At 63.9% G+C, this 25,633-nt stretch overlaps 17 protein-coding genes across 17 annotated transcripts; 10 read left to right on the forward strand and 7 right to left on the reverse strand.

Moving 5' to 3' along the window:
• Positions 1-7: 7 nt before the first annotated feature.
• Positions 8-4,156, reverse strand: ADE6 (phosphoribosylformylglycinamidine synthase; the record flags this gene model as incomplete). Its single annotated transcript, XM_060266380.1, has 1 exon — positions 8-4,156. The coding sequence occupies one exon, from the start codon at positions 4,154-4,156 to the stop codon at positions 8-10; it is 4,149 nt and encodes a 1,382-aa protein (XP_060122363.1).
• A 70-nt stretch (positions 4,157-4,226) lies between these two features.
• On the forward strand, positions 4,227-5,150 carry CWC24 (N-terminal methionine N(alpha)-acetyltransferase NatE; the record flags this gene model as incomplete). The annotated part of the gene is made up of 1 exon (XM_060266381.1): positions 4,227-5,150. The coding sequence occupies one exon, from the start codon at positions 4,227-4,229 to the stop codon at positions 5,148-5,150; it is 924 nt and encodes a 307-aa protein (XP_060122364.1).
• Positions 5,151-5,252: 102 nt separating this feature from the next.
• On the reverse strand, positions 5,253-7,496 carry LCL3 (micrococcal nuclease; the record flags this gene model as incomplete). Its single annotated transcript, XM_060266382.1, has 1 exon — positions 5,253-7,496. One exon carries the CDS (start codon positions 7,494-7,496, stop codon positions 5,253-5,255), a length of 2,244 nt encoding a protein of 747 aa, XP_060122365.1.
• Positions 7,497-7,649: 153 nt separating this feature from the next.
• KRS1 (lysine--tRNA ligase) lies at positions 7,650-9,383 on the forward strand (the record flags this gene model as incomplete). Its single annotated transcript, XM_060266383.1, has 1 exon — positions 7,650-9,383. The coding sequence occupies one exon, from the start codon at positions 7,650-7,652 to the stop codon at positions 9,381-9,383; it is 1,734 nt and encodes a 577-aa protein (XP_060122366.1).
• Positions 9,384-9,388: 5 nt separating this feature from the next.
• MJAP1_002447 (uncharacterized protein) lies at positions 9,389-11,007 on the reverse strand (the record flags this gene model as incomplete). Its single annotated transcript, XM_060266384.1, has 3 exons — positions 9,389-9,831; positions 9,854-10,969; positions 10,992-11,007. The coding sequence occupies 3 exons, from the start codon at positions 11,005-11,007 to the stop codon at positions 9,389-9,391; spliced, it is 1,575 nt and encodes a 524-aa protein (XP_060122367.1).
• Positions 11,008-11,027: 20 nt separating this feature from the next.
• On the forward strand, positions 11,028-12,912 carry MJAP1_002448 (uncharacterized protein; the record flags this gene model as incomplete). Its single annotated transcript, XM_060266385.1, has 2 exons — positions 11,028-11,336; positions 11,359-12,912. 2 exons carry the CDS (start codon positions 11,028-11,030, stop codon positions 12,910-12,912), a joined length of 1,863 nt encoding a protein of 620 aa, XP_060122368.1.
• Positions 12,913-12,948: 36 nt separating this feature from the next.
• ECM4_1 (glutathionyl-hydroquinone reductase) lies at positions 12,949-13,206 on the forward strand (the record flags this gene model as incomplete). Its single annotated transcript, XM_060266386.1, has 1 exon — positions 12,949-13,206. The coding sequence occupies one exon, from the start codon at positions 12,949-12,951 to the stop codon at positions 13,204-13,206; it is 258 nt and encodes an 85-aa protein (XP_060122369.1).
• A 198-nt stretch (positions 13,207-13,404) lies between these two features.
• Positions 13,405-14,391, forward strand: ECM4_2 (glutathionyl-hydroquinone reductase; the record flags this gene model as incomplete). Its single annotated transcript, XM_060266387.1, has 1 exon — positions 13,405-14,391. One exon carries the CDS (start codon positions 13,405-13,407, stop codon positions 14,389-14,391), a length of 987 nt encoding a protein of 328 aa, XP_060122370.1.
• A 51-nt stretch (positions 14,392-14,442) lies between these two features.
• Positions 14,443-14,852, reverse strand: ERG28 (ergosterol biosynthesis protein; the record flags this gene model as incomplete). Its single annotated transcript, XM_060266388.1, has 3 exons — positions 14,443-14,578; positions 14,601-14,820; positions 14,843-14,852. The coding sequence occupies 3 exons, from the start codon at positions 14,850-14,852 to the stop codon at positions 14,443-14,445; spliced, it is 366 nt and encodes a 121-aa protein (XP_060122371.1).
• Positions 14,853-14,888: 36 nt separating this feature from the next.
• On the forward strand, positions 14,889-15,479 carry MJAP1_002452 (uncharacterized protein; the record flags this gene model as incomplete). The annotated part of the gene is made up of 1 exon (XM_060266389.1): positions 14,889-15,479. The coding sequence occupies one exon, from the start codon at positions 14,889-14,891 to the stop codon at positions 15,477-15,479; it is 591 nt and encodes a 196-aa protein (XP_060122372.1).
• An 11-nt stretch (positions 15,480-15,490) lies between these two features.
• On the reverse strand, positions 15,491-16,464 carry BRX1 (Ribosome biogenesis protein brx1; the record flags this gene model as incomplete). The annotated part of the gene is made up of 3 exons (XM_060266390.1): positions 15,491-16,156; positions 16,179-16,246; positions 16,269-16,464. 3 exons carry the CDS (start codon positions 16,462-16,464, stop codon positions 15,491-15,493), a joined length of 930 nt encoding a protein of 309 aa, XP_060122373.1.
• A 284-nt stretch (positions 16,465-16,748) lies between these two features.
• MJAP1_002454 (uncharacterized protein) lies at positions 16,749-17,081 on the forward strand (the record flags this gene model as incomplete). The annotated part of the gene is made up of 4 exons (XM_060266391.1): positions 16,749-16,830; positions 16,857-16,888; positions 16,918-17,013; positions 17,037-17,081. 4 exons carry the CDS (start codon positions 16,749-16,751, stop codon positions 17,079-17,081), a joined length of 255 nt encoding a protein of 84 aa, XP_060122374.1.
• A 394-nt stretch (positions 17,082-17,475) lies between these two features.
• Positions 17,476-17,984, reverse strand: rps23 (ribosomal protein S23; the record flags this gene model as incomplete). Its single annotated transcript, XM_060266392.1, has 3 exons — positions 17,476-17,621; positions 17,661-17,880; positions 17,919-17,984. The coding sequence occupies 3 exons, from the start codon at positions 17,982-17,984 to the stop codon at positions 17,476-17,478; spliced, it is 432 nt and encodes a 143-aa protein (XP_060122375.1).
• A 178-nt stretch (positions 17,985-18,162) lies between these two features.
• Positions 18,163-20,257, forward strand: MVD1 (diphosphomevalonate decarboxylase; the record flags this gene model as incomplete). Its single annotated transcript, XM_060266393.1, has 4 exons — positions 18,163-18,228; positions 18,403-18,555; positions 18,579-18,764; positions 18,983-20,257. 4 exons carry the CDS (start codon positions 18,163-18,165, stop codon positions 20,255-20,257), a joined length of 1,680 nt encoding a protein of 559 aa, XP_060122376.1.
• Positions 20,258-20,306: 49 nt separating this feature from the next.
• Positions 20,307-21,090, reverse strand: bet5 (Trafficking protein particle complex subunit BET5; the record flags this gene model as incomplete). Its single annotated transcript, XM_060266394.1, has 2 exons — positions 20,307-21,056; positions 21,079-21,090. 2 exons carry the CDS (start codon positions 21,088-21,090, stop codon positions 20,307-20,309), a joined length of 762 nt encoding a protein of 253 aa, XP_060122377.1.
• A 47-nt stretch (positions 21,091-21,137) lies between these two features.
• On the forward strand, positions 21,138-23,080 carry MJAP1_002458 (uncharacterized protein; the record flags this gene model as incomplete). Its single annotated transcript, XM_060266395.1, has 3 exons — positions 21,138-22,742; positions 22,765-22,884; positions 22,910-23,080. The coding sequence occupies 3 exons, from the start codon at positions 21,138-21,140 to the stop codon at positions 23,078-23,080; spliced, it is 1,896 nt and encodes a 631-aa protein (XP_060122378.1).
• Positions 23,081-23,105: 25 nt separating this feature from the next.
• GLN4 (glutamine--tRNA ligase) lies at positions 23,106-25,631 on the forward strand (the record flags this gene model as incomplete). Its single annotated transcript, XM_060266396.1, has 1 exon — positions 23,106-25,631. The coding sequence occupies one exon, from the start codon at positions 23,106-23,108 to the stop codon at positions 25,629-25,631; it is 2,526 nt and encodes an 841-aa protein (XP_060122379.1).
• Between the last annotated feature and the right edge of the window lie 2 nt (positions 25,632-25,633).

Here is a 25,633-nt window from a genome sequence, read left to right on the forward strand (position 1 = left end):
TTCGTAGTTACGCGACAAACCTACGAGCATTCTCAAACATGCGGAACCACGGCGCGTGGCCCTTCCACTTGTGTGCGTCCGAGGGCAGGTACGACAGCGAGGGCGTCGCCGTCGCACGCTCGGGGTGCGGCATGAGCACCAAGACGCGGCCTTCGAGCGCGCTCACACCGGCAATGTTGTTGGTAGAGCCGTTGGGGTTCAGCGGGTAGGCCTTGTCGGTGTAGCGCAGCGCGACCAGGCCGTTGGACTCGCAGTGCGACGCGTCCGCGTCCGAGTCGAAAGTCGCACGACCCTCGCCGTGGGCGACCGGCACGGGAATCGTCGAGCCGGTCATGCCCTGGAAAAAGATGCTGTTCGTCTCCGGGATCTCGACCGAGGTGAGGCGCGCCTCGAAGCGGCCGCTCTCGTTTGGCGCAAAGGCGGGCCACTTCTCGCCGCCCGGGATAAGGCCGGCACGGCCGAGCGTCGAAATCATCTGGCAACCATTGCACACACCCAGCGCAAACGTCTTTTCGCGCGCAAAGAACGCCTTGAACTCGTCGCGGACGTTGGTCGACATCAGCACCGAGTTGGCCCAGCCGCGGCCGGCGCCCAGCACGTCACCGTACGAGAAGCCACCGCAGGCAGCGATACCCGACACAGCGTCGAGGCGCACGCGGCCCGCAAGCAGGTCCGTCATGTGCACGTCGAGCGCAAGGAAGCCGGCGCGCTGGAAGGCCCACGCCATCTCCACCTGGCCGTTCACGCCCTGCTCGCGGAGGATCGCGACGCGGGGCTGCGACGCAAGCGGGCGCTCGATCGTCGACTCGCACACCGCGTCGCCCGGGGTAAAGGTGAGCTTGTACTTGAGCGCAGCCTTGCCGGCCGGCGCCTCGTCAATCAGGCTAAACTCCTCCTTGGCACTCTCGGGGTTGTCACGCAGCGACTGGATCTCGAACGAGGTCGAGGCCCAGGCCTTTTGCAGGGCAGCGCGCGTCGAAGAGTAGAGCGTGGTGCCGTGCGAGACGATTTCGACCGTCTCGTCGTCGCGGACCTTGCCGACGGTGTGGATTGCCTGTTCGGGCACGCCAAACGTCGTCAGGACCGTCGAGACGGCCTTGAGGTCGGCCTCACGCACCTGGAGCACCGCACCGAGCTCCTCGTTAAAGAGGGCAGCGGTGCTCGGCGTGTCCTTCTTGTGCAGCGTCGTGACGTCGATCGTGACACCGACGCGGCCCGCAAAGGCCATCTCGAGCGCAGCGACCAGCAGGCCACCGTCCGAGCGGTCGTGGTAGGCGTGCACAAGGCCAGGCACGTCGCGCTTCTGCACGTGCAGCTGGCGGAGCGTCGACATGGTGCCAAAGAAGGCCTTGAGCACCTCGGCGTTCTCCACGTCGGGCGCCACGTCGCCAATCTCCTTGTACACCTGCGCGAGGGCCGAGCCACCGAGGCGCTGCTTCCCGAGACCGAGGTCGATCAGCAGCAGCACGCTCGGGCCGTTGGTCTTGACGAGCTGCGGCGTCCAGGTCGACCGGACGTCGGTCACCGGCGCAAAGGCAGTGATGATCGGCGAGAGGGGCGCCATCACTTGGCGCTTCTCGTCCTGCTCGGTCCACGACATGCCCATCGACATCGAATCCTTGCCAACAGGAATCGCCAGGCCGAGCTTGGGGCACAGGTCGAGACCGATGGCCTGCACGGCATCGTACAACTGTGCACCGTCGTGCGGCATCGACGCGGCACACATCCAGTTCGCACTGAGCTTGACCTGCTCGAGCGACTCGACATCGGCCGCAGCAAGGTTCGTGAGCGCCTCACCAACGGCCATGCGCGCCGCCGCCGCACCGCTCAGGATCGCAAGCGGCGTGCGCTCGCCGCTCGCCATCGCCTCACCCGTCTTGGACTCTTCAAAGCCGTACGAGGTGCGCGTCACGGCGACGTCCGCGACCGGAACCTGCCACGGGCCGACCATCTGGTCGCGCGCGACAAGGCCGGTGATGGAGCGGTCGCCGATCGTGATCAGGAACGCCTTGGACGCGACCGAAGGAAGGTGCAGCACGCGGTCGATGGCGTCCGAGAGACGCGCCTTGTCGTCGCCATCGACGTACGCCTTGAGCGTCTCGTCAAACTTGGTGAAGGCAGGCGAGGCGTGCGTCGACTCGCGGTCGATCTTGGGGGGCTTGTTGAAGAGCGTCGACATCGGCAGGTCGATTGGCGTGTTCTTAAAGAGGCGGTCGGTCACGAGTAGCTGCTGCTCCTCGGTCGCCGTACCGCACACGGCAAACGGACAGCGCTCGCGTGTGGCAATCTCGGTAAAGGCGTCGAGGTTCTGTGGGCGCACCGCAAGCACGTAGCGCTCCTGGCTCTCGTTGCACCAGATCGCGACCGGGCTCAGCGACTCGTTGCCGAGCGGCACGTCGCGCAGCTCAAAGTGCGCACCGAGGCCCGCGTCGTGCACCAACTCGGGAAAGGCGTTCGAGAGACCGCCCGCACCCACGTCGTGGATGCTCTCGATCGGGTTCGTGCCCGACGAGCAGCACGCGTCGATCACCTGCTGGCAGCGGCGCTCCATCTCGGGGTTCTCGCGCGAGACACTGACGTAGTCGAGCGTCGCACGTGCCGAGCCGCCCGACGCGACCGACGACGAGGTACCGCCGCCGAGACCGATCAGGTAGCCGGGCCCACCAAGCACAATCAGCTTGTCGCCCGGAAGGATCTTGCCCTTGAACACGTACTGGGGACGGACCGTACCCAGACCACCCGCCAGCATGATCGGCTTGTGGTAGCCACGCAGCTCGGTGCCGTTCGCGCTCGGGACACGCTCGCAGAACGTGCGCCAGAAACCAGTCAGCGCAGGACGGCCAAACTCGTTGTTAAAGTTGGCGGCGCCGATCGGCGCGTCGCGCATAATCTCGAGGGGGCTCGCAATGTGCATCGGCTTACCCACGTCCTCCTCCCACGGCATCTCCGCGCCGGGAATGCGCAGGTTCGACGTCATAAAGCCAGAAAGACCTGCTTTGGGCTTCGAACCACGGCCGACGGCGCCCTCGTCGCGGATCTCACCGCCACTGCCGGTCGCCGCACCGGGGTAGGGCGAGATCGCAGTGGGATGGTTGTGCGTCTCAACCTTGGCGAGAATCGGCATGTCCTCGGTGTGGCCCACGTACACGTTGGCGAGCGATACGTCGCCGATCTCGGTCACGTCCGGCATCGGCAGGTAGCGCATGCCCTTGGCGCCTTCGAGCACCGCGGCATTGTCCGAGTAGGCAGAGAGTGTAAACTGCGGTGTAACTTTGTGCGTGTTGCGGATCATGCCAAAGAGCGTGTTGGGCATCAGCTTCCCGTCGATCGTCCAGTTCGCGTTGAAGATCTTGTGACGGCAGTGCTCCGAGTTGACCTGCGCAAACATGAACAGCTCCACGTCGGTCGGGTTGCGGCGCAGCGGCGGCTCGCCGGATGCGCCGCGGACGAACGCGTCGACCAGGTAGTCGATTTCATCAGGAGCGAGCGCCAAGCCGTACTTGCTGTTAGCGTCGGCCAGGCGCTGGTGCGCGGCCTCCCAGTCCCCGTCCGAGTTCCGCAGCGCGCCGAGGTCAACCGTGCGCAGCTCACCGGGCTCGGCTGTGGCAAAGAGCGCCGCACAGCTCTCGGGCGTCGCGGTGCGCGTGATGGACTGCGTCATGCGGTCGTACAGGATCGGCTCGAGCGCCTCGAGCTCGTCATCGCTCAGCGGCGAGCTCGCGGTGATCACGACGGCAAATCCGCGCTCGATACGTGCGACCCACTCGCCCAGACCACAGATATGCGCAATGTTGGTCGCCTTGGACGACCACGGCGTCACGTTGCCGGCGCGGGGCGAGACGAAGAGCGTCGTGCAGTTGCAGTGGTGTTCGCCGTGCAGCGCATCGTGCAGCGTCTTGGGCGTGCCTTCGTACTCGATGTGGTCACCATAGTCGAGCAGCTGGTCGAGCTTGCCGCGCACATCGCTCGACGTGTCCTGGAGCGTGCGCTGCGCTTCGGCAGACGTCGCGAGAACAAAGTGCAGGTAGACTCCATCCAGATCCGTCACCTTGGGGCAGATCTTCTGCAGGTTCCCAAGGATCTGCCGACGCTTGGCCTCCAGCGTCGGCGACGGGCCGAGCAACGTAAAACAGTGCAGCGGCGAGGTGGATGCCATTGCAGGGCCGAAAAATGTGCCGGCCGCCTTTTGCACGGGGCAGGCTGACTAAAAAGCCTTGCCACTGACCATGAGCGACGTCGTGTTTAAGAAGAAGGCGCGTGGCGCACGCGACGTGCGCAAGCGCGATGTCGAGGACGAAGAGGACGACGTGCGGTCCGCGGTCGTCACCAAGAAGAAAAAGAGCGAGGAGCATGAGGCGGCTCCGGCGCTCGACCGTTTTGGGCAGCGGACAGTGCACGCCGCCGCACAGGCCAGCGGCTCGAGCGCGAACCAGAACGACAACCAGTACGACGCCACACGCAACACCGAATGGGATCTGGAGAAAGAGTTTGAGAAGGAGCTGGGCGCGAAGCCAAAAGCAAAGGCGAGCAACGACGACGGCGTGTACCGCGGCATGGCCGGCTACGCCAAGTATACCGAAGAGCGCGACGACGGATCCTCGGCCAAGTTCAAGACCAAAGGGCCGATGCAGGCGCCGACAAACGTGCGCACAATCACCGTCGTGGACTACCAGCCGGACGTGTGCAAGGACTACAAGGAAACGGGCTACTGTGGCTTTGGCGATACGTGCAAGTTCCTGCACGACCGCAGCGATTACCTCGCGGGATGGCAGCTGGAAGGATCCGGCGAGGTCGCAGATGCGCGCTCTGGCATGTACGGCGCCGAGCTCGAGGACGACGACGAGGAAGACGTACCGTTTGCGTGCCTCATTTGCCGCAAGCCGTTTACCGATCCGGTCGTGACGCTGTGTGGGCACTACTTTTGCTCCAAGTGCGCAATCCAGCGGTTCGCCAAGACGCCCAAGTGCTTTGCGTGCGGCGCAAAGACGCACGGACTGTTTAACTCTGCGACCAAGATCCTGGACCGCATGGCACGCCGCAATGCGACCAAGGCCGAGGCGCGCAGGGAGAAGCGTGTGCAGCATGGACTGGAGGATGAGGACGAGAACCAGAACGAGATTATCGATGGCGTCGTGATCGACGAGGCATAGCCCAAGATACCCTGTAGCATAAATGGGCCAATTCGCCCGAAAAAGCCCCATTACCTCCACCTGCTCCGACTCGCTGCCTAGGCTAGCGTGCTATACTTCCTCTTATGTATCGTCGCGCATGCGCCGCTTAAACTCGGCCGGCGTCTCGAGCTTCTTGCCTAGCGACCACATGCCGATTCGCATAATCTTGGCATACTCTTCCGCGCGCTCGAGGCGCTTGCGGCCGGACGTCGCGTGAAAGAGCGTCTTGGACAGCCACGTCGCCTGGCCGTATGCCGCGCCCGCGTTGCGGTACACGGTCGCGAGCCCTTTGCGGACCATGGTCAAGGAAACGTTCGTCCGCCCAAAGATGTACGGCGGCCGCCACACGTACGGCGTCGCGACAAGGCGCTGGTACTGATCGATGTGCGCCATGTCGAGCCAGACGGTCTTGCCGAGCACAAGCCGCTTGAGCTCCTCCTTGGCCTCGTCCGCAAACGGCTGCGCCTCGCGGCCAAAGTGTGCAGCTTCCGGCGCGTCCGCACCTGCGATACGCACCGAGATCGTCTCGTTGCGCAGCTGCGTCTTGTTTTTCGGCGGCTTGAAAAAGACGTCGCGCAGGAACGGCAGGCCAGGGGTATGGTACAGCCGGAAGCCGTCGGCGTCGCCGACGCTCGTTACCGTGCCGACCAGCATGCGGCGCGTGCGCAGCACATTCGGCGTGAGGTGTGCCGCGGTGGGGTATCGATGAAAGAAACGGCGCCGGATGATACGGCCGCCGACAAGCACGCCGACCGTGGTGATCGCCGCGCCGGCCGGCGTCGAGACTGCCTCGAGCGCGAGGCGGAACGGTGTCGGCAAGGTCGCAGCCGGCGAGTCCTCGTCGACCGCATGCACGGGATAGTCGCGCCGCTCGTTTTGCTCGTCAAACTCGTTGCGTGCGAATTCCCGGAGCCAGTCGTCGCCCGCGTCGCCGCGCAGGCGCTCGATGCGCTGCTTCAGCGACTCGTTGCGCGGAATATCCGGGCGCGGCAGCTCGGAGCGGCGCGGCTTGCGCTTGCGCTGCTCGGGCTGCGCAAGCGGGCCCGGGTCCGTGCGGCGCGGCCGGCGGCGGCGCACCTCATCCTGCGGCGCGGTGGCGAGCGTGACGCGGCGCACGTCCGGCGCGATCTGTGCCTCGATCGTGGGCGTGTCGCGCACCGGCGCAGCCTGCTTCGCGACGCGCTGCGCGACGCGGCGCTGCTCGAGAAAGCCACATGCTTGGTCGTCGATCTTGATCTCTTTGTGCTCGAGCGCAAAGAGCGTAAAGACGGCCACACGCACGTCCGGCACCGACGTCACGATAGGGTTGCCGTCGATCCATACGTGCGAGATGCGGGGCAGCGTCGCGAGGCGCCCCACCTCGCCCACGTCTTCGACGAGGTTCGTGCGCAGGTCGACCTGCTCGAGCGTCTTGAGGCGCTCGAGGCCGCACAAGCTTCCCAGGCGGTTCGCCGCGAGGTTCAGCGAGCGGATCGCAGGCAGCGCGTCGTAGATCCCGAGGACGCTATCGATCATATTGTCCGACAGATTCAGCGCACAGAGGTGCGGCTGGTACTCGAGCGCCGGCGGCACGGCGTTCAGCAGGTTGCGCGACAGGTCGAGGTGCACGAGCGCCGGGAGTGCACGCAGCGCCGTCGACGGCACAAACGTCAGCTCGTTCCCGGCCAGGTTCAGGTAGTGCAGCGTGTGCCAGGCGGCGGCCGGCAGCGGCCGCGGCACGGTGTCCTGGGCACTGTCGCGCTGCACGAGGCCTACAAACACGTCGGTCATGTCTGCTGCGCCGAGATTCGCGCACTGGAGCCCCTCGAGCTGGAGGCAGAGCCTGTCCCACCCCACGAGGCGCTGCGGCGCGACGTCGTTCAGCGCGAGCGAGGCCAGCCCCTTGAATGCGTGCATCGGCACCGCGTGGGACCCCGGCATGTCGTCGCACCCCTGCAGCGCCTGGCGTGGCTGGGCGTACAGCTCGAGCGCGGCGAGGCGCGTGCAGAGCTTGTACAAGTACCGGAACGGCTGCTCGGGATCGACGGCCGGCCGTCCCCCCCAGAGCGTCTGTACGGTGTGTATGGTATCCTGGAACGAAAACATGGAGCGCACGTCGTCCTGGGCACGCGCGGGGGCCGTGCTGGACCCCTGCATGGGCCCCACGTCCACCTCGAGCGGCCCCGGGGCCATGCCGAGCCCCTCGCACCGCAGCAAAAAATAGTACAGGTGGTGCAGGTCGATCGGAAACGCACGCAGCTTCACCCTGCTCCTTTCTGCCAAGGCGCCCTCGCGCTGGCGCGCCCAGCGCGCGAGATCGCCAAAGTACGCCTCCGGCGTCGCCATCGTGTTGGACTCGGGGGTATTTGTGCAAATTCTTACCGGCCGACGTTCTCTGCAAATTGCATGCTCCAGCGCGTCTGCGGGCTTTCTCGACGAGTTCTACTGCCGACCTTGCGTGCACGACCGATCGTCTATCGTACACTACTCCCTACCAGAATGACGGACGCACCTGCCGCGGGTGAGACCCCCAACCTGCTGCCTGACCCCGTGACCGGTGAGATGGTGAGCAAGAGCGAACTGAAACGCCGCCAGAAGCAGCGCCAAAAGGACGCCGAGAAGGCGGAAAAGGCCAAGAGTGCGCCTGCGCCTGCCAAGAAGGCTGGCGACGACCTGGCTGCCGAGGAGGCACTCACGCCGAACCAGTACTATGAGATGCGCATGCGTGCCATCCAGAAGCTGCGCGAGACGCGCAACCCCGACCCGTACCCCCACAAGTTCCATGTCTCCTCGAGCCTGACCGACTTTATTGCGCGCTACGCGGACAAGATCGAGGCGGGTGGCCAGCTGCCTGACGAGGTGTCGCTCGCCGGCCGCCTGCACAACATGCGCTCCTCCGGCCAGAAGCTTCGCTTCTACGACCTGCACGGCGAGGGTGTCAGGGTGCAGATCATGGCGCAGCTCCAGGACCACACCGACGGCGACTTCCTTGCCGCGCACGACCTGCTGCGCCGCGGCGACGTGGTCGGTGTCAGGGGTTTCCCGGCCAAGACCAAGAAGGGCGAGCTGTCGATCGTGCCCCGCTCGATCCAGCTCCTCTCGCCGAACCTCAAGATGCTGCCCAAGGCCGCGGTGAACGACCGCGGTGGATTCACCGACCAGGAGCAGCGCTACCGCAAGCGCTACCTCGACCTGATCATGAACCCCCACGTGCGCGACATCTTTGTGACGCGCGCCAAGACCATCCAGTACGTGCGCCGCTACCTGGACCAGCTCGGTTTCCTCGAGGTCGAGACGCCGATGATGAACCAGATCGCGGGTGGTGCGAGCGCCAAGCCGTTTGTGACGCACCACAACGACCTCAAGATGGACCTGTTTATGCGTATTGCGCCCGAGCTCTACCTCAAGGAGCTCGTGGTGGGTGGCCTGGACCGTGTGTACGAGGTGGGCCGTGTGTTCCGTAACGAGTCGATCGACCAGACGCACAACCCCGAATTCACCACGTGTGAGTTCTACATGGCCTACGCGGACATGTACGACCTGATGGACATCACCGAGAGCATGGTCTCGGGCCTGGTCAAGGCCGTGACCGGCAGCTACAAGGTCAAGTACCACCCCGACGGCAAGGAGGACCCCAACGGCCGCGAGTACGAGATCGACTTCTCGACGCCGTGGAAGCGCTTCGACATGATCAAGGAGCTCGAGAAGCAGCTCAACGTGACCTTCCCGCCGGGCGACCAGCTGCACACGGAAGAGACGCGCGTGTGGCTCAGCGACCTCTGCGAAAAGAACAATGTCGAGTGCAGCGCGCCGCGCACCTCGAACCGCCTCATCGACAAGCTGGTCGGCGAGTACATCGAGTCGCAGTGCATCAACCCCTCGTTCATCGTCGGCCACCCGCAGATCATGTCGCCGCTCGCCAAGCGCCACCGCGACATCCCGGGCCTGTGCGAGCGCTTCGAGGCGTTCGTCGCGACCAAGGAGATCGCCAACGCATACACCGAGCTGAACGACCCGTGGGTCCAGCGCGAAAACTTTGAGGAGCAGGCCCGCCAGAAGGACGCGGGCGACGACGAGGCGCAGGGCGTCGACCACGTCTTCCTCGACGCGCTCGAGCACGGCCTGCCCCCGACGGGCGGCTGGGGTATGGGCATCGACCGCCTGGTCATGTTCCTCACCGACTCGCACACCATCAAGGAGGTGCTGGCGTTCCCTGCGAACCGCCCCGAGTAGATCTACTAGAGTCCGCGCGCGGCTACTTCGGCTTGCACCCATGCAATGTAAGACTGCACCTGCGCGAGCGACGCGAGCAGCGCGGCCTGCTCGGCCTGCTGGTGCTCGGACAGGTCGGCATGCTCCATGCGGTGGTGCAGATAGGTATGCAACTGCCCAATCGCCTCTGCGTCGCCCGTGCCGTAAAAGGCGGGGGTGGGGGGCGCAGGGACGGATGGCGGCGGTTTCGCAGCGTCGGTCGCGTCCGTAAGAGCGTCGGCGGGCTCGGCGGGCTCGGCAGGCTCGCTTTTGGCGTCGGCGTCCGCCTGGCTAGCTGCTTGCTCGCTGCTCTCGACCAACACACCGCCCGGCGACCGCCCATAGACGACCAGCACCTGCGACCAGTGCCCGGAAAACGGCGGGAGGGCGCCGGCGGACGCCACGTCTTGTTCGCGCTCAGGAAGGGCCACTGGATTAGCCGAAATACGTACCTGGGCAAAGGTGCCAGTACTCGTTCCCATCGAGGTCGCGGCCCAGCGGGCCGCTGCGCGGCGTACACCGCGCCACCGACACGTACTGCTCGGCCTGGGCGGTACGCACTGCATGGTCGTTCGCGAGCCCGAGGTTCTTGCGCTCCTCCTTCCACGCATTGTACCGCGGCGAGACCATCGACGGCGCTTTCTTTTGGAGCGCATTCATCGTCGCCTCGCACTCGTTCTTGACCTTGGCGACGTGCTCGCGCGCCTCTTTTTCGAGCGCAGGCAGCGAATCAATGAGCGGCTGCACGAGCCTGTGCATGCTGCTCGAGGCCGGCACACCTTTCGGCGTCGACATAAGGTCACAGAGACGCACGAGGCACGCAATCTTGCTCTCGAGGTGCATCGGCTCGCCGTCCTCTTCCTCTTCCTCCTCCTCCTCACCGAGCGCCTGGGGGCCCAGGACGCGCTCGGCACGCTCGCGCAGATCGTCGCTGCGCTTCTTGGCAGCAAGCTGCTCGGCACGGCGCGAGCGGCGCGTGCCTTCTTCCGGCTCGTCGAGGTCCATATCGTCGTCGAGCTGCGCAACCGCATCCACGAGACGCGTCGTGCTGCGCGTGCGCCGCGGCATGATCGGCTCTTGGGCTTTCTTCGCGGCCGGACGACGCCAGACGGGAAGGTCGACCGACACCTCTTCCAGGTCGTACGGCGGAACGTGCGCGCGCTCGAGCATGGAATGCGCCGCTATCCATGGTGCAGGCGCTTCGGGCTCGTCCATGTGCCGCCGCAGCGCACGCACCAGCGCGCCGCACCCTGCCGACGGCTGGCCGGAGGCGAGCTCGGTCAGGCCGCCGAGGTGCACCGCGAGGCGCTGCAGGATCTGCAGCGCAACATAGTCGTCCCAGCAGTGCACCGCATCGAGACGCGTCGGAGGCCATCCGAGCGCGTTTGCGTCCTCAAAACGCGCGAGGTACTCGTAGAGGTAGACGCGTGCAAATACATTCGCGACCGGAAGCGCGCCGGAATACACGCGCGCGAGTGGCGGCGCGCTGGGAGGAGGGCGCCGCGCACGCACCTTTATACGCCGGCGGGGCGCAGGCGCGTCTTTCGCCTCCGACTTGCCGAACGACACTGCGTCAGTCGCGTTACATACGCCTCGCTTGCCGCATCGTGGAAAGTGGAGGACTCCATGGGGCGGCCGCGGCGGGGCAAGACGCGCCGGACGCCGGAGGGCGACGGCGTGCCTGCCGAGGCGTCGTCGTACGCGTATCCTGTCGCGCGCGATGTCGTGTACCCCCCCGTCGGCGGCGGCGCGTGCACGCCGCATCCAAATACGCCGCTGCTGCAGTACGATGCAAACGAACGCGCGGTGCTCGGCGAGTGCGTTTTGATCGACGCGTGGATGGAGCGCGTCGCACAAGGACGCGGCGCGACCGTATGTGTTGCTGGGCAGCTTGTGCGTGTCAGCGCGCAGTCCGGCATGCCACCGGTGTTTGGGGTACGTCGCAAAGCTGACGCAGTGTGTCTTGGAAGCGCCGAGGCACGAGGATCTCGCGCAGGTCCCCTTGCTCTTTTCGGGGCGCAACGCGGCCGCTCTGCATGCACTCTTGCAGCGCCAGAAAGAGTCGCCGATCGACGTGTTCCTGTCGGGCTACGGCGCCGAGACACAGCGATTTGGGACGTCGGAGGCGCCGCGAGCGCGTGTCGTTTATGCACAGAGCCGCGTCGCGCTCAAGGCGCTGCTGCGCGACGAGCAAGAGTATACCGTGTGGTTCGACTGCAACAAGGACGCGCCTGTCACGCAGGTCATGCATCCGGTCGTGCGGCGGCCGTCGCCTGCGCCGTCCGATGCGTGGCTCAACACGCCGGCGTTGCGCCGCATCGATCCTACGCCGCAGGGAAGCGCGCCGACGCTCCAGTTTACGCCGGCAAGCACGCCGGCACCGAGCATGCCGCCGCCGAGCATGCCGCCGAGCATACCGTTGAGTATGCCGCCGCCTGCACCGGCGGCCGAACAGGCGCTCAATGGCCACGTCTATACGCCGATCCAAAAGGTCAAGAGCGGCACAGTCGCCAACGTCATGGGCGTTGCGGTCGTCGACGCAACTGTGCGCCCGCCTGCGCAGCGCTCGCGCGACGTCATGGTCAAGCTCGCGATTAGCGACGGAAGCGGCCCAGACGTCGCATCGTCGACGCTCTCGTCGAATCTCTTTGCCTCGGAAGAAGGCGCGCTGCCGGGCGCGGTAGCCGAGCACGACGCGGTGCTCCTGCGCGGCGTCCAGATCGGCCTCTTTAACGGGCGTCCCCAAGGCGTTGCAAGCCGCAAGCACCCTTTTCAGTGGGCGGCATGGAGCGCCTCGACACAGACGTGGCGGTACGCGTCGAGTGCGCGGCCGTCCGACTTTGGCGACGCGGAGCGCACGGCGCTCCTGCAGCTCGTCGGCCACCTCGGCACGGCGCCTCCAGCGCCGAGCGCCAATGCTCGTTCGATCACGACAGGCGGCAGCACACGCGCGCTCACGACGCTCGACACGCTGCAGCCCCACACGTTTGTCGACACGGTCGTGGAGATCGTCAAGGTGTTTGCACAGTCGGCGACACCCGACCTGTACATTACCGACTATACGGCGCACAGGCATATCTACGACGGGAACAACAAACACCTATCTGTACAGCCGCCCGGGCCGGGGGGGTGCGTGCTGCAAGTCGGCCTGTTTGAGTCGCATGCGCCGCTCGCCGTGCAGCTACGACCAGGGCAGCTCGTGCGCCTCGACAATGTGCGCATCCGCGAGAACCCCAGCACGGGCCTGCTCACCGGTGCACTCGGCTCGGCAAACGACCGGCGCATCCGCATCTCGCCGGTCGACCAAGACCACGCGGCGGTCCGTGCGCTAAAGAGCCGCAAGGCCGCGTGGGCGAATCCGGGCCCTGCAGAGCCGCGCAAGCGCCCTGCCCCAGCGACACCGACACCGGCGCGCCGCCGGCCCGCGCCCGATGCGGTACGCGCACCACGCTACGAAATTGACGACGATCCATTCGCAGAAATTGACGTTCCTCTCTCGCCCTCGCCTTGACTCCGGAAGCTGACCGTGATACTCCGTGCCTCCACAATGGACCATACGACGATTGTGCGTTTCGATCCCGTGTACTATTTCCATTTCAAGTGCAATCTCGACTCGATCCGTGGCGGCGCGTTCCCCAACCTACACCGCTGGCTCCGCGAGATGTACTGGAAGAATGCTGCCTTCCAAGACACGACCGACTTTACGTCGATCAAGGACCACTCCTTTGCGAGTCATCTCAAGGTGAACCCCACCGGTATTGTGCCTGCCGGCCCTGAGCCGCCCATTAAGCCGCTCGACAGCTAGGACATAGAATACGGATAACACGTACGGGAGGCCTACGAGGCCGTGCTAAACCCCGAGACCGATCTCCACATTGGCCCCTGCGCAGTTAAATACGTCGTGGAACTGCCCGTGTTCATGTGGCGCTCCACACTTTTGCAGACGGCGAAAGTGGCTCCTCGTATCGTCCGCGTATCCCCACCGCTAGTACGCACGCTCGCCATGTCTGCCCAGAAAGACAACGTGGCCTCTAAGCCTTTTGCGCAGTCCGACGGCCGTTTCCGCCGCCAGGAATCCTCGTTCCGCGACCGCATCGAGAAAGGCGGCAAGTTTGAGCCGGAAGTCGGTCGCTACAAGCTGATCGTGTCGCTCGCATGCCCGTGGGCACACCGTGCGCTAATCGTGCGTGCGCTCAAGCGCATGGACGAGGTGCCCGACCTGCTGCCGGTGACGATCGTCGACACCTTCCTGGGCGAAAAGGGCTGGTGCCTCGGCGATGCACAGACCGAGCGCGAGCACGTCCCGGCGTCGGGCCCCAAGATCCCCGGCTTTGAGAACGCGCGCTACCTGCGTGAGCTGTACCTTGCGGCGAACCCCGACTATGACAAGCGCCCGACCGTGCCTGTCGTGTGGGACGCCAAGAACAACACGATCGTGAACAACGAGTCGTCCGAAGTCATCCGCTTCCTCGACTCGGCCTTTGACGAGTTCCTCCCGGAGGAGGTGCGTGGCATTACGTACTACCCCGAGGAGCTGCGCTCCGAGATCGACGCGTTTCACGAGTGGGTGTACCCCAACATCAACAACGGCGTGTACAAGACGGGCTTTGCGACGAACCAGGAGGCGTACGTCGAGAGTCTCAAGCCCCTCTTTGAGGCGCTACACCGCGTCGACCGCCTGCTCAAAGGCAAGCAGTATGCGATCGGCGACCGCCTGACCGAGGCCGACATCCGCCTCTTTACGACGATTGTGCGTTTCGACCCCGTGTACTATTTCCATTTCAAGTGCAATCTCGACTCGATCCGTGGCGGTGCATTCCCGAATCTGCACCGCTGGATGCGCGAGCTGTACTGGAAGAACGCTGCATTCAAAGACACGACCGACTTCAAGTCGATCAAGGACCACTACTTTGCGAGCCACGTCAGCATCAACCCCACCGGCGTTGTGCCGCTCGGCCCCGAGCCGCCGATTCTCCCGCTGGACAACTAGGCGACGTAGAACGAGTACTGAAGGAACATGGCAATAGCCGAGGATGCTGCGTCAGTCACGATACGTACACGCAACAATCAGCGGACTGATCGAGCCAGGCACTAGCGCCAGCGTGCCAAAGAAGAGCATCTCCGACACAAAGTGCGCGAGCGCAATGACAAACGTGCCAAGGCACAGGACGTAGGCACTGCGTTAGCTCCTACACATACCCGCGCTCGTGGATGTTGTACGCAGCGTACAGGCGCACCATGGCCGACGTCAGGTTCCAGATGGCAAACAGGCGCGCCGACAGCGGCGTGGCCTGCGCGCGGCCGGCGTTCGACGAGTACACTTTCGTGCTGAACGCAGGCTTCATAATGTTCTGCACGCCATTCAGCGCAGCCACGGCGCCAACGAGCAGCAGCCAGCGGGGGAGCAGTCCTTCCGGCACTGCGTCAGTCGAGCCACGCACCGAAATCCATAGTGTGGAGGGAAGCGGAAACGGGCCTATTTCGACGATGGCGACGGACGGGGCGTCGGAGGACTTGCCGGCGTTCCTCCCGGCTCCGCTCCAGGAGCCAAACGATATGAAGCCCTGGCGGCTGAACGGGACACAGGACATGATGGAGCTCTTTGGGCTTGTGCCATTGTACGACCGTGCCGTGCGGCCGTACCTGCGCCCCGACCCCGCCGCCGCGCCGGGCACCACGCCGAGCTCCGACCCAGGCTCGGCGCCGGCGAAAACCGAAGGCGAGCAGAAGCGCGCGGTGCTTCCCAAGACCTTTGTACACTATGTCGAGGACCTTCCAGGCAAGGTCCGGCCGCCAAAACGCACGGGAGCGATGCGGCACCAGCCGAAAGAGCTGACGCAGCTCCTGATGAAGCCCGAGTATACCTATACGCCGATTGTTCCGTTCGATGCAGATGCACTGAACCATGCATTCAGCGTCGAGCCGTCGAGCGCGCCCGCCCAAGGCATCGATGTGAGCCTGCTCGAGGCCGACGAACAAGAGTCGCCGGCGCCGAAGAAAAAGAAGGGCGCGCTCGGCGACCGTCCCGAGCCCCCCAAGAAGCGGGTGGTGCTCATCAGCAAAAAGAAGCGCGCATAGGTGTATACTAGCTACGAGAATACCTTGGAACGACTCAGCTCGCCCTCCTCGCCCTTGTACTTGTCGCGCTTGGCGCGCTGGCTCTGCACCTGCGTCACCTTGTTGGTGTATGCGCTGCCCTTGGCTCCGCGCGACGCACGGCGGAGCGCGGCCGGCGAGATGTACTCGGGGTTGTCAAAGATGGTCGGGCCACCGAACGAGCCCTCAAAGACGCGGATGGGGGTGAGGACCATACGGGGGCCGATCTCGACGAGCGTCGGCTCGGGCACGGCACCCTTGTCGGCACGCTTGTGCTTCTTCTCCTCGCCGACCGCCTCGGCAGCGGCATTTGCGCCGGGGTCCTTTTCAATCACTTGGTAGTTGCGGAACCAGATCTTGTTGTCGAGGATGCTGAACGAGATCACATGGTCCACAAACGGCTTCGCACGGCGCGCGGTGCGCGGCACGGCAAACATTTGCGTGAGCATCTCCCTCAGGAGCTTCCAGTGCGGCTCCGAGTCAAACGCAGCGTCAAAGCTGAGGATATGGCGCGAGCCCTTGAGGCAGTTTCCCGTCATCTTCAGCTCGTCCATCGTGTGGATGTTTTGCACTTGGAGCTTGGCAGACGGGCCGTTGGGCGTCTTGGAGAGCCACAGGTAGAGATCCTCGTGCCTCCGCGACTCAAAGTACATACAGTTCTGGGTTAGATGGGGCACGTACGTTGCAGTTGTTGAGCTCCGCAAGCTCGTTGAGAATCGAGAGATCCGACTTGGAGTCCAGCTTGGATTCTGTGTGAGTCGCGCGACGTACCTTTCTTGGCATGGGGGAGGAGTGCCTCGACGTCGTTCACGAGATGGCGCATGCGCGTGGTCACGCCGCGCGAGGGCAGCACAAGCACACGCTGCTTATTCCGGCGCGTCTGGGTGCCTTCGGCATCATTCTCAGAAGCACGCTTCTTGCCGGCGGCAGCGTCGCGCTTCAGCGCCGCACTGTACACGGTCGACATGGCGCTGGAGAAGGCTGCAGCCTCGCCGACTTTTTTTGGCTACGGCACGTGACGCTGGCGGCCCTTGCGAGGCCGTGCGGAACTGATGCGCTTCCGCCTTGCTGGGGGGATGCCGCAGGGCACGTACGGCATCCGACGACGTAGGATGCATTCCGTAGCAGAACTATGAGATCAGGACGAAAGCGCGATGCAGAGAGGCCGACCCAAGTCATATTGGGATGCTGCGTAAATAGCCATTGCTGACTGGCTCTTCGTGGAGGTCGCCTCGCCACCACAAACTTGTCATGGCCGGCGGCGCACGCAACTGGACGCGCGCCTTTGTTGGCGGCTCGATCATCATTGGTATTGGATATGCGCTGCTGAAGTGTACGTACACGGTTCTGACCGTCCAGACAACACCCCTTCCGAGCAGGAGCTGTACAACGTACGTGTGCACACCACTAACCCTCCTAGTCGCTCTCGCCCGATCTCAAGCGCGAAGTCGACCAGAGGCGGAGGCAGCTTGCTGACGCAAAGCGCAGCGAGGTCCTCAAGCAGCAGCACAAGGAGGTGCGTGTGTGCGACTAACGCAGATTGCCGCGCAGCAGGACACGGCCAAGCCCAACTGGTCCAAGTAGACGCGATAGCTATGGGAGAATGCATTTGCGCAGGGGCGTGCAGCATGTACTTATGTCTCGTGTGTGTGGTGCACGTATCTGAGAGGCGTCGAGGCGCCGCTCCATTCCACACCGTACCGTGTCGTATCTGACCACGCCTCTCCCGTATTTCGCCCCCCACTATCGCGAGCACAGCACTCTATGCTCTTTGCACACAACAAGAGAAACACCACACCAGTCACTTATGGGCAGATATATTTTGGATTCACAAAGACTTGCAGTCTCTGGGGCATAAAGTTGGAGGTACAGACAGGGTGAAGAAACGGGTGCAGACCACGCTTGTCCTCAAGTAGTGGCCAAGTACCCTAATTGCGGCACCACCAACATCCGAATTGCGTACGCTAGGCGCACACTTTTACGAACGGGGCTTCTCCTTCTTCTCCTTGAAGAGGGCAGCGAGACCGACACCGGCGACCTTCACGACCTTGAAACGAACACCGGGGATATCACCCTTCGCCTTACCCTTGCGACCGAAACCGGAGATGAGCACCTCGTCGTTCTCTAAAAGGTCAGCTTCCGAAAAAAAAGCAAAATACGTACCGTCCACAAAGTTGAGACAGCCGTCGAGCGGCACGAAGGCAGAGACCTTCTTACCGTTCTTGATGAGCTGAACACGGACACACTTGCGGATAGCCGAGTTGGGCTGCTTGGCCTCGACACCGATCTTCTCGAGAACGATACCCTTGGCCTGCGAGGCACCACCGGTAGGCGAGGTCTTGTAGAAGTTGCCGAGGGCGCGCTTCTTGAAGTGAGCGTCACTCTGAACTGTTAGTACAATGCTTTATCATAAATACATACCCAGCGGTTGTCCCGGCGAGTGGTGACCTGCTTGCGCGCTGTGTACAATCCCCTAGGCTTACCCATCTTGGTGTGCTTGAGTTGGAGGAGGCAACCGCTCGCCACGCTATCTTTTTGCCCGGCCGGAAATTACACGTGACATTCCAAAACTATAATCATACACGTGATCTACTAGCCTAGGGCCGCAAGGCCAGGCAAACTTCCTTACCTACGCTTCGTCAAGGCCTTGGTTAACGTAGTGAATATGCCCAAGATTTACAAGCCCGGGAAGGTTGCGGTCGTCCTGCAGGGTCGGCACGCTGGTAAGAAGGTATGTTGAAAGACGTTGCGAGAGGGATCGTGTGCGCCTTGGTTGTTTGCGCTGCCATGTCATCTGGAAGGTGCCGTGATGACATGCTCCTAGTATGTCTGGCTCCTGCATTTCGGCTTGCGCGCAAAAACAGGACACACACTCCCTCTCTTGGAACAGCTACTAACCCTTCAGGTTGTCGTCATCAAGCAGCACGATGAGGGCAACAAGGAGCACGGCTTCCCCTACGTCATTGCCGCCGGCATTGAGCGCTACCCCCTCAAGGTGAACAAGCGCATGGGTGCCAAGAAGCTCGCCCGCCGCAGCAAGATCAAGCCTTTTGTCAAGGTATGTTTTGTGTCTAACCCCAGGTGATCAACTACAACCACCTCTTCCCTACCCGCTACGCTCTTGAGCTCGAGGGTCTGAAGGGTGTTGCCAGCAACGACACCTTCAAGGAGGTGTCTCAGCGCGAGGCTGCCAAGAAGGAGGTCAAGAAGCTCTTTGAGGAGCGCTACCAGAGCGGCAAGAACCGGTGGTTCTTCACTCCTCTCCGCGTATGTACCTTGTGTCGATGCATGCTAACCTCAGTTCTAAACGGATCGCTCTTTTCTTGGTTTATCCATGGACCTATCCGCGGCCACGGCCTTGTTTTATAGCTGGAGCGAGCTAGCTGGCTTGCAGCCGCAGGACAAAAATAGCATGCCAATGACTGCGATCACTGGAAAGTGTCGTTTTTCTCCGACGTCCCACGTGGCTTACCTTCCCAAACAAGATGAGTGTGCACCAGGCGACGTGCACCGCGCCGGTGAACATTGCGGTGGTAAAGTACTGGGGCAAGCGCGATACCAAGCTCATTCTGCCTACCAATGACAGTCTGAGTGTGACGCTCGACCAGGACCACCTGCGTACGGTGACCACGGCGCGTGCCGATGCGTCCTTCCAGCCCGGCGCACGCCTCTGGCTGAACGGCGTAGAAGAGGAGATCAAGGCGGAGGGCCGCCTGGATGCGTGCCTTGCCGAGCTGCGTCGCCTGCGTGCGGAGCGCGAGGCGGCGGACAGCTCACTGGAAAAGATGTCGGCGTGGGGCCTGCACCTCTGCTCGGAGAACAACTTCCCGACGGCCGCCGGCCTCGCGTCGTCCGCGTCGGGCTTCGCGGCGCTCGCCGTGACGGTCGCGGAGCTGTACGGCCTGAGTGATGTGCTCTCCCGCTCGGCGCTCTCGATGATTGCGCGCCGCGGCAGTGGCTCGGCGTGCCGCTCCGTCTTTGGCGGCTTTGTCGCCTGGGAGGGCGGCGAGAAGGCCGACGGTACCGACTCGCTTGCGGTCGAGGTCGCGGAGCGCGACCACTGGCCCGAGCTCGACGTGCTGATCTGTGTCGTGAACGACGGCAAGAAGGGCACGTCGTCGACGAGCGGCATGCAGCGCACCGTGCAGACCTCGCCGCTGCTGCAACACCGTATCAAGCACGTCGTGCCCGAGCGCATGCAAAAGATGCGCGAGGCGATCGCCAAGCGCGACTTTGCGCTCTTTACCGAGGTCACGACCGCCGACTCGAACGACTTCCACGCGTGCTGCCTCGACACGGCCCCGCCGATCTTTTACATGAACGACACCTCGCGTGCGATTGTGATGGTGGTCGAGGAGCTGAACCGCGCGCGCGCCGAGGAGGGCAAGGATCCGATCGCGGCCTACACCTTTGACGCGGGCCCCAATGCGGTGCTCTACGTGCGCAAGGGCGACATGGACGTCGTTCTGCGCACTGTGCGCCACTACTTCCCGGATGCCGACTTTGACGACACATTCAACCTGCTCGGTGCCGGCGCCGGCGCGTCGCACCGCGGCGAGGAGAGCAAGCAGGAGCTGCCGACGCTCCCTGCGTCCTTCAACAAAGACGTCGTACCGGTGCACCCCACGGGCAGCGTGCGCCGCATGATCCACACGCGCGTCGGCGACGGTCCCCGCGTGCTCGAGCGCGGCCTCGGCAAGGAGTCGCTCCTGAACGAAGAGGGTCTGCCGCTGCGTCTGCAGCGCGCCAAGCGCGCCTAAGTACTACGTAGCGTGACTGGGAAGCAAGCGATAGTGCACCAAGACTGGGTTAATACAACAACGTACGCTTTTCGATCGCCGCACGCAGCCCGTCGTTGTCGATGCCGCGCGTGCGCTGGATGCGCTCGCCGAGCTCGTCGCGCGTCTGCGGGGGCGCCGGCGCGTCCGGCGCGCTCGCCTGGGCATGGGGGAGCGGTGGCGCGAACCGCTCGCGCTCGGTGCAGTCGACGAGCGGGTGGCGCGTCGCGTGCTCGATCCACGGCCCCCGCCAAATCTCGTTGAGGACGCCGCGCAGGGTCATGCCTGCCGTGCCCGGGATCGCGCTGGAGCTCGCGAGGTTGCCGAGCGGCCCTTTGGACGCGTCGCGCTGCGTCGGCGGGTCCGTGATCATGACAAACGTATACATCGTCGGCGTCTGCAGGTGCGAGAGGGTATAGGTCGACGTCGAGAAGTTGTAAAACTGCTCGCTCTTCCCCCCGAGCTTTCGCACGAGGTTGCGGAGGGAGTAGACGACGCCATAAATCAGCTTCGCCTCCTGGTCGAACGGGAGGAGCGTGCTGGCGGGCGCATCGCCCACCTCGCGGCTCACACCGGGCAGCGCGTCGCCGGCCGGGCGCAGGGCCGTGGTGCCCGCCTCGCCCTTGTCCTCGGTGGAGCCGCCGCCGACGCGCTGGAGCGTCGCGCCGATCGACGAGGTAAAGGACGCAGCGCCGCCGGACGCGCCTTGCTGGTACACATGCGACCAGTCCTGGTGGTAGATCGCCTCACAGTGCCGGTCAAAGATCCACAGCGAATAGACCTGGGTAAGCTGCGCCGCGCACCTTAAGTGCCATCGTCTTGGGGCCCAAGCGTCCCACGTGGCTTTCTCCGACTTCGACGGATGTTGCGTGCGCTGCGTGTGGTGTTACTTGCGGCGGCGTGCGCTGCGCCGGGCTGGGCATGGTACCTGCCCGGGAGTGCGCCGCGCTCTTTCAAAAGCGGCGACGCGGTACCTTTTCAAGTGAACGCGCTGCAGCCCATGTCGGGCGCGACGCCCGTGCATGGGCTGGTGAGCTACGACTACTACGATGCCCGCCTCGGCTTCTGCAAGCCGGCGAACGGGCCACAGGCGCAGAGCGGGAGCCTCGGCAGTATCCTCTTTGGCGACCGTATCTACAACAGTCCGATCGAGATCGCGATGCTGAAGAACCAGTCGTGCGTCAAGATCTGCGAAGAAACGGCCACGACCGAGCAGGCGGCGTTTATCAATGAGCGCATCACGGAGCGCTACGGCGTGAACTGGATGGTCGACGGGCTGCCCGTTGCCGATGCGGGCCTCACGAGCGTCGACGGAACGATCCGTGCCAACTCGGTCGGCTTCGCGCTCGGGAGCATCCTCGACGCGGAGCTACACCGCCTGCCGACGCCGGCGCTGTACAACCACTACCGCCTGAACGTGTCGTACCACGAGCGCGGCCCGAACGAGTTCCGTGTCGTGGGCGTGAATGTGATTCCCATGTCGCGTCACTCGCTCCCGAACGGCCTCGGGGGGCCGGTGCAGTGCGACGCGACGCAGCCCATGTTTCTCTCGCCGAACGCGACGACGCCCGTTGCATACACCTATGATGTCGTCTGGACGCCGAGCAGCACGCCGTGGGCTACGCGCTGGGACGCCTATCTCCACGTCGTCGACCCGCGCATCCACTGGTACTCGCTGCTGAACTCGCTGGCGATTGTCGCGCTGCTCTGCGTGCTGGTCGCGCTGGTGATGGCGCGTGCGGTGCGCCGCGACATTTACCGCTACAACGCGATCGACCTCACCGAGGACATCCAGGAGGACTACGGCTGGAAGCTCGTCCACGGCGAGGTGTTCCGCCCGCCCTCGTCGCCGATGCTGCTGAGCATCATGGCCGGCACGGGCGCGCAGCTACTGGCCATGGCGGTCGTGACGCTGTTCTTTGCGCTACTGGGCTTCCTCAGCCCGTCGAACCGCGGCTCGCTCGCGACGATCATGATTGTCACCTGGACGCTCTTTGGCTTCATCTCGGGCTGGGTCAGCGCAAAGGTGTACGCGAGCTTCGACGGGGAGCAGTGGCGCCGCAACATGGTGCTCACGGCGCTGCTCTTCCCCTCGCTCATCTTTGGCGTGATGAACCTGCTGAACCTCTTCCTCGTGTTTAACCAGTCGGCCGGCGCAGTGCCGTTCGGCACGCTCCTCGCGCTGGTCGCGCTGTGGTTTTTGATCAACATCCCCCTGTCCTTCCTCGGCTCGTACCTTGGCCTGCGCTCGGGCGCCTTTTCGCACCCAGTGCGCGTAAACCAAATCCCACGCCAGATCCCCCCGACGCAGTGGTACCTGCGCCCATGGCCCGCAGCGATCCTCGCAGGCATCCTGCCGTTTGGCGCGGCGTGGCTCGAGCTCTTCTTTATGATCAACTCGCTCTTTGGTAACCGGGTGTACTACGCGTTTGGCTTCTTGACGCTGACGTTTGGCGTCACCGCGGCGGTACGTACTTTTTCTGACGCAGACGACCGCGACGGTGAGCATCCTCGCATGCTACTTCCACCTCTGTGCGGAGGACTACCGCTGGCATTGGCGCGCGTTCATCACGGGCGGCGCCAGCGCGTTCTGGCTCTTTGCCTACGGTGTACGTATTTTTTTTTCTGACCCAGCTCTTTTACTGCTACACGCGCCTGAACCTGCCGGATATTTCGAGCCAGATCCTGTTCCTGGGATACCTCTTTGTCATCTCGCTGCTCGACTTTTTGCTCTTTGGCTTCATCGGCTTCATCGCATGCTACCTGTGCGTCAAGACGATTTACAGTCACATCCGCGTAGATTAATAGCACGTGAGTTGTCGCCTCGATTATGGCGCCGAAGCTGGACGTGAACGACCCGCAGGTCGCACGGCTGTTGGAGCTCTTTTCCAAGATCTCTCTTACAGGCCAGCGTGCGCAGGACACGGTGAAGAATGCCAAGTATGCTGCCTCGCTCGAGCAGGTCATCACGTCGCTGCACCTCGACGAGGCGAACCTCGACGCAAAGACCAGCTCGCTGGTCGTCGTCGCCGCGTCGAACGGCTGCGACCTCGCCGAGGCGAAGCGCGCGTACGTCGTGCAGCGCATCGTCAAGGGCGACCTGAAAAGTACCGACCAGGTCACGGCCGCGCTCAAGTTTGTCGGCGCGCACGACGCGATCGACGACAACGAGTTTGACGAAGCGTGTGGTGTCGGCGTCACAATCTCGCCGGAGCAGTGCCGCACCGCCGTGCAGGCCTACATGGACACGCACAGCGAGGAGCTGAGCGCGGTGAACGGCTGGCCAAAGATGTCGGCCGCCATGGGCGCTGTGCGCTCGGACGGCGCGATGCGCTGGGCGAGCGCCGCGGACGTCAAGACCGCCGTCGAGGCGGAGCTCACGGCGCGCTTCGGCCCTCGGAGCGCCGCGCCGAAAAAGAAGGCCGAGCCCAAAGCCGCGGCTGCGCCCAAGGCCAAGGCCGAGCCGCAGCAGGCGGCGCGCCCTGACGCCATGTTCCAGGAGGGTTTCCTGGCGAACCTGCACAAGCCTGGCGGCAACCCCCAGATCTCGGAGCGCCTGCGTGATGAGCACCTAAAGGCGACGAACGGCTCTGTGATGACGCGATTCCCCCCGGAGCCGAACGGCTTCCTGCACATTGGGCACTCCAAGGCGATTGCCGTCAACTTTGGCTACGCGCGCTTCCACGGCGGCCTGTGCTACCTGCGCTTTGACGATACGAACCCCGAGGCAGAGGAGGAAAAGTACTTTACGTCGATCCTCGAGACCGTGCGCTGGCTCGGCTTTGAGCCGTTCAAGATCACCTACTCGTCCGACTACTTCCAGCGTCTGTACGAGCTTGCGGTCAACCTAATTGAGCGTGGCCTCGCGTACGTCGACCACTCGACCGGCGAGGAGATCCGGGCGCAGCGCGGCGGTCCTGAAAAGGGCGAGCGCAAAGAGAGCCCGTGGCGCAACCGCCCGGTGCAAGAGTCCTTGGACGAGTTCCAAAAGATGAAGGACGGCAAGTACCGCCCCGGCGAGGCGACGCTGCGCATGAAGCAGAACGTGCTTGGAAGCGGCAACCCCCAGATGTGGGACTTGATTGCGTACCGCGTGCTCGATGCGCCCCACCACCGCACCGGCGCGACGTGGCGCATGTACCCCACCTATGACTTTACGCACTGCTTGGTCGACAGTTTCGAGAACATTTCGCACTCGCTGTGCACCACCGAATTTATTCTCTCGCGCGAGTCGTACGAGTGGCTCTGCGACGCGCTCGAGGTGTACAAGCCCCGCCAGAGCGAGTACGGCCGGCTGTCGATCGAAGGCACGGTCATGTCCAAACGCAAGATGCTCAAGCTGGTCCAGGGCGGCTACGTCGACGGCTGGGACGATCCCCGTATGTACACGTTGATTGGTCTGCGCCGCCGCGGTGTGCCCCCGGGCGCCATCCTGTCGTTTGTGAGCTCGCTGGGCGTGACGACCAACAACTCGACGATCCAGACGAACCGCTTTGACCAGAGCGTGCGCCAGTACCTCGAGATGGACACTCCGCGCCTGATGATGCTCGTCAAGCCGCTCAAGATCACGATCGAGAACTTGCCCGACGACTACTTCCTCGAGATCGAAAAACCGCTGCACCCCAAGGTACCGGCGATGGGCACGGCCAAGGTCCCCTTTACCAAGACCGTGTACATTGACGCGTCCGACTTCCGTACCGAGGACGCGCCGGACTACTTCCGTCTCGCGCCCGGAAAGCGCGTCGGCCTCTACCAAGTCCCGCACCCGATCGTCTGCACGTCGTTCAAGACGAACGCTGACGGGACGCCCTCGGAGCTGATCTGCACCTACGACGAGGGCGGCGTGAAGCCCAAGACCTACATCCAATGGGTCGCCCAGCACGCACCGAGCAAGAGCCCGGTGCATGTAAAGGAGGCGCGCTACTTTTACAACCTCTTTACCTCGGAGAACCCCGCGGGAGAGGAAAACTTCCTCGACTGCATCAACCCGACCTCGCGCGAGGTGTTCAAGGACGCGATGCTCGAGCCTGCGTTCTACGATGTGGCGCGCGCCGCGCTTGCGAACGCCAAGGAAGCCGTCGCCGAGCGCCAGCGCACCGCCGCGAAGCAGACCGAGCAGGCGCTCGGCAAGGAGCGCGCGGCGGAGGCCGCGCACAATACCGACGCGCTCCAGGCGACCGAGTCGTCGACCATCGGTAAGGAGTGCATCCGCTTCCAGGCGATGCGTGTCGGTTACTTTGCTGTGGACCACGACTCGGCGCTCTCGCTCTTTGGCGACGCGCCGCCCGAGACCCTCTATTTGAACCGCATCGTCTCCCTGAAGGAGGACGCGGGGAAAGCCGCTCAGGCCAAGTAGCA

This window comes from Malassezia japonica, chromosome 4 (assembly GCF_029542785.1).
Source record: "Malassezia japonica chromosome 4, complete sequence".
In the NCBI taxonomy this organism is placed as follows: Eukaryota; Fungi; Basidiomycota; class Malasseziomycetes; order Malasseziales; family Malasseziaceae; genus Malassezia; species Malassezia japonica.